At 48.7% G+C, this 8,867-nt stretch overlaps 1 protein-coding gene across 1 annotated transcript in view; it reads right to left on the bottom strand.

The window, feature by feature from the left end:
- Window positions 1-1,093: 1,093 nt before the first annotated feature.
- The window catches only part of USP10 (ubiquitin specific peptidase 10), a 75,912-nt gene continuing 68,138 nt past the window's right edge, over window positions 1,094-8,867 (bottom strand). Inside the window, exons 11-13 of the mRNA XM_011928089.1 lie at window positions 8,568-8,712; window positions 6,006-6,071; window positions 1,094-2,110 (exon numbers count right to left, since the gene is read on the bottom strand). Coding sequence (XP_011783479.1) covers window positions 1,923-2,110; window positions 6,006-6,071; window positions 8,568-8,712 — 399 coding nt within the window. The 3' untranslated portion in view covers window positions 1,094-1,922. The remainder of the gene's footprint in view (window positions 2,111-6,005; window positions 6,072-8,567; window positions 8,713-8,867) is intronic.

The raw sequence follows: 8,867 nt of genomic DNA on the forward strand, positions 1-8,867 counted from the left end.
TGAGCAGCAGTTAAGATTTATTGTGAAGAGCAAAAGAACAAAGCTTCCACAGCGTGCAAGGCGACCCAAACGGGTTGCCGCTGCTTGCTGGGGTGGCCAGCTTTTATTCCCTTGTCCCCTCCCATGTTCTGTTTTTGTCCTATCAGAGTGCCCTTTTTTCAGTCCTCCCCACGATTGGCTACTTCTAGACTCCTGCTGATTGGTACGTTTTACACAGCACCGATTGGTGCATTTTACAAATCTCTTGCTAGCTAGAGCGCTGATTGGTGCATTTTACAAACCTATTGCTAGTTACCAAGGGCTGACTCGTGCATTTCACAATCCTAGCTACCAAGTGCTGATTGGTGCGTTTTATAATCCTCTTGTAAGACAGAAAAGTTCTCCAAGTCCCCGCTGGACCCAGAAGCCCAGCTGGCTTCACCTCTCAATATGACTTATAATTCAGCCAAGCAAATCGAAAGAGAATTACAAAGGGTAAGTAGATTAGACAGACATTTGTACAGTAAGTTTAGGAATCTCTGCACCCCGGGGTGGCACCAGGCTACAATTAGAAACACCAGACGGTAAGAGGAAGAACTTGAAAGGCTCAGACCACATTAAAACCCCTTCTCTGTAGATCTCAGGACACTACAACCAATCATCCACACAGGGCCAGAAGCCGGGGCACAGGCACCCTCTCACGTGATGTCCCTCTCTCCATGTCTTCCGTCTTAGGCTTCCTTCCCACTACTGAGGGTGGCGTCAGAGGCATCGCTAAGCCACCCCAGGGGCACTCAATTGAAGACCGTTTAGCCTTGATCTACGGCAACTATTTCGGTGATATTGAAAATGCCGGGCTAAAGGGATGAGGAGCGGAAGGGGAAAAAACCTCCTCCTTCCTGCCAATCGAAGAGTCGAAACTTTCATTTACCCAAATCACTACTTAATCCATTTGAAAATACTAAACAAACATAACCTGAGTGGTGGTTCAGCTTCCACAAACACGTCGGGCTGACTGAAGGGCGGGTTTTAATTCTGGAGGCAAACTCGTGCCCCCATGAATTCATTACCCGAAAAGGCATTCGCATTCAAAGAAGCACGCACACCTTTAAACCAACTTTGTGATTTTTATTGATGGGCGACAACTTTATACTCCTAGATATCACTAAACTGTGTACAATTAGGGATGCAGCATTAGAGGAGAGCAGACAGCAGAATTAAACAGAGCAGACTGAAGGACAGATCTTCATTATTTGCCCAGTTTTCATTATGTGTACACAGAAGCATGAATGCGATTTGAAATCTTTTAATGGCAATAAAGTTACAATCACCCATCTATGTAGACTAACATTTTAACTCCAAATATCTGATCTGCAATGTGTACGTAAGCAGTTTCTCTCCACACAATTATTAAAATTTTTCCTGTTAGGAACCAGCAACTTATTTTTTATGTTTATTTTTCTTTTGAAGTAAGAACTAGTTCTTCTTTGATAACTGGCTCATTTTTATCATTTATCAAAAACTAAAGGGTAGGGAAGAAAAGTGTGATGGATTAAAAAATTTCTTTTTTAAGGAAAGATAAAATTCATTTTCACAAATTTACAAGTGTTGTTGCTGGTGCAGGATTTATTCTACTAAGCAATGAGACTGGGGATCAAATCCGCTTTCTTATCTCAGGAATCAGCATTATTTCAGAAATATGGGTTTTTGTGGATTTTCTAAAATCAAGCGACAGTCTGTTTCAACCAAGTGATTTTGATTTGGAAGAGTCAACAGAAACTATGCTGTGCACGAACCCCAAGGCATCTCCTTTTCATTCTAGCCCACTTTTGCAAAGGGAGAGTGAGTTTCTCTCTAAAGAGCCACTAAAGAGAGGCGGGAAGTGAGTGTGAGGTGGCGCCCCATGAGGCGGGCACTGGGCGCACACACAGCGCACAGAGGGTTTACAGCAGGTCCACTCGGCGGTAATACAGGAGGTAGGCTGTGCGTTCAGCAGTTGGTTTCACCACCTGGTACTGGCTGATCACCTTGACTGTTTGGTCATCGATGCGCAGCCAGCCATTCAGACCGATCTGGAAGACGTCTGTAGTGTAATGGCCGCCCGTCGCACTGTTGCCGTGATGGTAGACCACTGCAAGAGAGCCCAGCAGGCGGCAGGGTGAGAACAGCACTGCGCACAAATCACCACAGGTCTCTGCCGACTTCCCTCCAGGGATGCATCTTATGTGTGAAGCCCCTCTCCAAAGCAGGTGGGACAGAGAGATGTCATCACACAAACCAATGCTATTCCAATTCAAACATGCATGCAATCCATCATAAAAACTTTATATAACTGCAAGGTAAGGGTAAGTCAGACAGATACACGTGTGCATGTACATGTATTAACGACATATTTAAAATGTCCCACACCTCACAAAGACACTCCTACACAGCCATCAGCTGTACAGACTTAGAGACCTGGTTCATGCCCCTGGATCTGGCTGATCTAATTCTAGACTGTCCTGAAGAGATGATCTGAATCTTGGACAGAGATTATGATGTCATTTATAACAGTGAAAAAATGGAAAACCTTAATGGCCACTAGAAGAAATGACTGAGAAGTAAATTATATGAAAATAACACAATTTATTTTTTCATGGAATAGATTAAGAATGGTGATGCAGGAATACACTTGTGGTATATTAAATGAGAAAACAAGGTCCTTAGGCCTTCCGTGGCCCATTTATCCCAACGACATGGGACACGATCTCCCTGTGCGGGCCCTCATGGCAGGAGGGACACTGGGACTGCTAATCACGGTCGCTTGGGCGTGGAGCTGTGGTGGGGCACTGTGGAGACAGCGCTGGTAGTTACGCATCTACCTTTAAAAATTTTTTCCATTTTTCTATAATAATGTTTTAACAGAAAACACACACACACACACACACACACACACACACACTTGTTATTTACTTTAAAAAAAGATCGTATAACCAAGAAGCCTTAGTCAAAGGCCTAAAAAAAAAAAATCTGTTAGAAGACGTCATGAAAACATTAAAAGACAGCCACATCCTCCACTTCTATGGAGCAGAGGGGCCGAGGTCTGCCTGGCCAGCAGCAGACATCAGCCTGCGGAAGGCGGCAGTCCGGCGGCATTTCAGGAGGAATGACAGGGAAGCCTGCTAAGCTGCGTCCACCATCAGTGGCACAAAAGAACAGGAACCAGGAGAGGTGCAAGACTTCGCTGCTAGGAAATTTCAGCACTAAAACAAGGTCAAACATCACCAGGTCCTAGTTGCAGTTGTCACGTGGAGGGGCTAAATGACGGCAGGAGGCCTGAGTCCTCTCTGGGCCAGGGACCCTGGCTGGCTAGAGGACAGTGCTTATGACTGAGGCCATCAGTCAGACTCCTGGGCTCTGCACAAAGAAATCCTCTGTGCAGGGACCCGGAAGAGACTGAACAGCACAGGGACAGCAAGACTGCGGGGCCTATACGGTGGAAAGCCAGCAACACAGTCAATCCAAGGGCACAGCTTCATCCCGTACTGCACAAGTCACAGCCATCCTGTGAAAGGGCAGGAAGCACCCATGACAGCAGCATGTCCCCCAGATCCCAAGTTCACTTTGAGACTTCTGTCCTGGATCTTCACCTCACAGACCTAACTGACTGGGCTAAGAGTTTTGTTTCAAAGCAACCGTCAGTAGAATTCGCAGGACTTGGGGGTTTTACTAATTTGTCTTTCCCACAAGACATCTCCATTATAAAATTTCAACGGGGGACTGCATGTCACCATTCTAGTTTCGTAAGCAGCAGCCCAGATAACTAGCCCGGGCTGAGCCATGTGTCACTCACACCTGCAAGCCCGCCTGACAGGAGCGCTGAGAACCGGCCGAAAGTTCGTGTGCGAGATTGCTTCTCCCAGGCGCCACCATCACAGCAGTTCTTAAAAAGTGTTCCTCTGGTCATTCTACAGGTAATTCTAACCAATCCAGTGACCTCATTTCTAAGACCTGAATATGCTTCCAGCCTGGCCAAGAGGGCGAAACCCTGTTTTTATTCAAAATACAAAAATTAGCTGGATGTGGTATAATCCGGCCACTGGGGAGGCTGAGGTACGAGAATCACTTGAATCTGGGAGGCACAGGTTACAGTGAATGGAGATTGTGCCACTGCACTCCAGCCTGGGCAATGGAGTGAAACTGCATCTCAAAAAAGAATGGGTTAGGGGGTGAGGATTCAGGATGGCAGGGGAGAGCAACCCAGGCCCAGGTCCTGGGGTCCTGGGGCATGGCAGGTTGCAAAGTCGGGGAGGGGTGTGTGTGCTCACACTGGGGCCCTGACCAGGAGAAAAGCAATCTCCAACCCCTGCCCCTGCCCAGTGATGTTCCCCACAAGAGCCCCCAGGGGAAGAAGTGCAGGGAGAAGGCAGAGCAACTGTTGGCCGCCCACTGGGACGTGGGTGCCAGACTCCAGGGAGCCAGGCTGGATACTGGCTGGCTGCGGAGTCTGAGGACTCAGACTTTCCATTCCAGGCAGGGGACGGACAGGGCTGGAGACACCCAGGAGCACGTGGTGCCCATGGCCATCCCGTCTGAGGCCCAGCAAGTCGAGGAGGAATTGTGATCGGGGGGAGAAAAGGAAAGAGAGTCAAAAGGAAGAGTGAATAGTGAGAGAAAGAGAGAAGCCTGGCCCCTTCTAGTGTGGCCCTGAGCCTCACCAACTGGGCCCTCACCCCTGGGGCCCTCACCCATGGGCCCCTCACCCCTGGCCCGCACCCCTGGGCCCCTCACCCCTGGCCCTCACCCCTGGCCGCCACCCCTAGGCCCTCACCCCTAGGCTCTCACCCCTAGGGCCCCACCCCTAGGCTCTCACCCCTAGGGCCCCACCCCTAGGCCCTCACCCCTGGGCCCCTCACCCCTGGGCCCCTCACCCCTAGGCCCTCACCCCTGGGGCCCTCGCCCCTGGCCCCCCACCCCTGGGGCCCTCACCCCTGGCCCCCACCCACTGGCCAAACTTCCTAAAACATTGGGTGTGAGCTGAGGCAGAAAGGAGCTTGAAGCCCTGCTCTGCCACTGCAGGCCAGAGTGGTGAGTTTTTTCCTTGAGTTCTGGTTGATTCTTTTATAAAATGGGGATCCCACCTTCCATCTCCTAGGACACATGTAAGGAATAAAAGAATGATATCTTGGGAAGAGGTTCAATACATGTGTGAAGGTCAATAAATGGCAGTGTTATGTTACGATACAAACAGCTCACCAAAGGCCACACCAGAGGAGGAAACACATAGAAGCCAGAAACATGTAATCAAAACAGCCTGGGAAGCAAACAGAAGTGCTGCAAACAGCAACGATCCAAAGAGGCAAAGACTCAGAGGCATAAAAGACGAGGCTATAAAAGAGAGAGGAGGATAAAAGGGAAGACAGAATGGAAAGGGAAGGTGTGGAAGAAAAACTGATACTGCAGGGAGCCTAAGCCAGGAGACAGAAGAGGTCTCAAGGCCTACCCATGAGGGAACAGGGGGTGCCATTCGCCCTCTTGGGAGATTTCTCATGAGCGACTGGGGGGCCTGGCCACCGAGGGGCTTGTGTAATCGGGCCCACCCTCTCAAGCGGCCCTAACAGTATCTATGGAGGAGGACGCAGGGATCACCGGCTGGGGGCGCGCTCGCCCAACCTGGCCGGGAGACCAGGTGTCGTGGAAACTCCGCAGCACTGCCACCCACAGGCGCCACAAGCGCGGCAGAGAGAGGTCACATTCTCCAACAGCCAGCCTGGGAGCCTGAAACTCCCTCCTCTGACTCAAAGACAGAAATGTCCACTTTGAGCAAGGTCTTCTGCTATCTCTCTTCAGGGCCAAGATGATAATCTGTCATCTACGCAGAGTTTCAGGTAAAACTCTCACACGACTCTCTGACTCACAAGGCCACAGGATACCTAAGTAGAGCATCTGGTCGCTATGCTAAGTTGTGTTTCAGCAAAATTGTGCCCACATAGAATTCCTTTCATCAGTGTTTTATTGAAGAAGTAATGTTGTAGAAATTTACTCACCTGCAAAGAGCCGATAGGTTCTGTGGCATTTAAAATTCTTATTTTTAACCCCTGGAGAAAGCAGTTCTGGAAAACAAAATATCAATGGCTTGAAGCACTTTTAGAAAGGCTCAGGGTAACAGCAGCAAAAAATGGCTAACAACATTCTCCCCAGCAAGGAAACCACCTGTTAGACCAGGAACAAAACAACACTTCATCCCTTTAGTTGCATAAAAATGGACTCATGAGGAAAATGCGCCATGTGATGTAGTAGGGACACAAAATGCGCAGCCAGCCCTCTGAAGAAACAGGAGCAATGGTCGAGGCTGTGACGCTCCTGCGGGAGGCCCCTTAAAAGCAGGTGCTCCACAAAATGGGAAAGAAAAAAGCTGCTGACTTAAAAACAAAACAGTTATGAAACACCCAATAATTAAAATATTTTACATGAGTCAGATCATAAAACTTCAATTATAGGCCGGGCACAGTGGCTCACGCCTGTAATCCCAGCACTTTGGGAGGCTGAGGCAGGCAGATCACGAGGTCAGGAGATCGAGGCCATCCTGGCTAACACAGTGAAACCCCATCTCTACTAAAAATACAAAAAATTAGCCAGGCGTGGTGGCACGGGGCTGTTGTCTCAGCTACTCGGGAGGCTGAGGCAGGAGAATCACCTGAACATGGGAGGCGGACATTGCAGCGAGCTGAGATCACGCCACTGCACTCCAGTCTGGGTGACAGAGCAAGACTCCGTCTTGAAAAACAAAAAACAAACAAACAAAAAAAACTTCAATTAAAGAACAGCAACACGATTTCTCCAAATAGGAACCAGTCTACCAGCTACTACGAGGTGCGAACTCCCTGCTCTTACCGCGTGCAGAAGTACCACTTACATGGACACAAGAGCCCATCGATGGTGCGCTGTTTGAGGCAGCCATCAGTGGTTCCTTCTCTACCGCCTACCCAATGACCTAAGTGAGGTCCTCTTGTCCCCATTTCTGTTTTTTTTTGTTTAAGAGATGGAATCTTGCTCTGCTGCCCAGGCTGGAGTGCAGTGGCATGATGTCAGTTCACTGCAACCTCTGCTTCCCGGGTTAAAGCGATTTTCCTGCCTCAGCCTCCCAAGTAGCTGGGATTACAGGCGCCCGCCACCATGCCAGGCTAATTTTTGTGTTTTTAGAAGAGACAGGGTTTCACCATGTTGTCAGGCTGGTCTCGAACTCCTGACCTCAGGTGATCCGCCTGCCTCGGCCTCCCAAAGTGCTGGGATTACAGGCGTGAGCCACTGTGCCCAGCACCCATTTACGTCATATTTTGATACCGTATTAGAGGTAGCAGCTGATATAAAAATACAGCAAGCAAGAAAAGATATAAAAATAAAATCACTGTAGAAAAATATCCAAGTCAGCTCAGACAGCTGATCTGGAGGCGAGTGAAGATGCAGGAGCAGAGGTCGAGGATGCATTCTTTGACTCGGCCAGCATTCTAGGTTTCCAGATGGACAGAATAAAATGGGGAGGAGGATCTGTTACATGATTCTCACTGGCATCTTTCTTCCTCTTGCTGGTCCTCAAATGGGATTAAAAAGCAATCCGCTGATGAGTGACAAAGCAGCTGGAAGTGTGAGAGCAGCAATGGACACTAAACCCACCACAGCAGCCAAGTCCATCAGCAGAAAGCACAGCTCTTGTGTAGAGGCCTGGGAGAGACAGTGTCTGAGTCTTCAAGGGAAGGTATAGGGCTCCCCTAGGGTAGAGAGGAAGCCGGCTAGAAACCAGCCATGCCCACAGTTCCTAGATCATCTACATGGAAGCAGGTGCGAGGTGGGGTTGCTGTGCCGGGGGAGGAAGGGGAAGAGGGCTTCTCGGTTCAGGTTTGTTCCTCTATAAGACCCAGGAGGGAGGTCCAGTGTCCTCTTTTCTGCTTCCCAGACACCTCGATATTCTGAGAATCCTCTCTAGCTAATCACAGTCCCAATCAAGCCTCAGTGGTGTACTATATGTTTTCACAAATTCTGAAGCTTTCAAGAAAAGTCTTCTTGAAGCTGTGCTTTTACCAAGATGCCTTTAACCTGGGGCCCTTTAAAACTGCTTCCAAAAAGTGCTGAGCCCATGACCTGACAGGGACTTGAGGCTGGTAAGTGCCACATGTCTTACTTGTGCGCCACCACAACTAGAGGTTGGAAGGGACTCTTACTGCCTATGAGAAATCATTCTTACTTCACTAAAAAGCCACCTAACCGGGCTAGTCAACACAGCTGTTAATACTCAGTGTAAGGCAAATTATGCACCATTCACCCCTGAAATGTTCACAGAAAAGTGATGTTCTTTTTGATAGACAAAAGCTCCTGTTTTTCTAATCTAGTAAGATTACAGAGTTTAGTTATTTTTGCCTCTGCTTTTAACAGGCCATTTTCATGAGAATTTTAGTATTAAGGTCTATTACAAGTTAAGAAACTTAAAACAAGTCCAAGTCCAGCAAGAGAAGGTCCTCACTCTTGGCATCATAAAGAAATGCTACAGGGTTGAGCTACTGATCTGCAGGAGTGCATCACCACGAACACTCCCGACCTCATGCATGCATTACCTTTACTAATTTCCAAGTCCACAGGATATTCAATATTTTTGATAAGCTTCTGGCACCCACCAGTCTTCTCATAAACGAATCGTTTCAGGTGTAGCACGAGGACAGGAGGGAGCTTTTCCAGAGTCACTCTTCGACTTATCTCAACCTAAGACACAAAGCACACCAGGACACAACGTCCCTGTCTTACTTGCAACAGCCGACAACACACCCGCCTTCCGCTCAAAGATGTCCTCTGAGGGCTGAGGCCTGAGACTTCTCTGGCAGGGCTTCATGGCTTTTCCTGCCGCGCAGAAGCTCTGA

Source organism: Colobus angolensis, unplaced genomic scaffold, assembly GCF_000951035.1.
Source record: "Colobus angolensis palliatus isolate OR3802 unplaced genomic scaffold, Cang.pa_1.0 Scaffold76, whole genome shotgun sequence".
NCBI lineage: Eukaryota > Metazoa > Chordata > Mammalia > Primates > Cercopithecidae > Colobus > Colobus angolensis.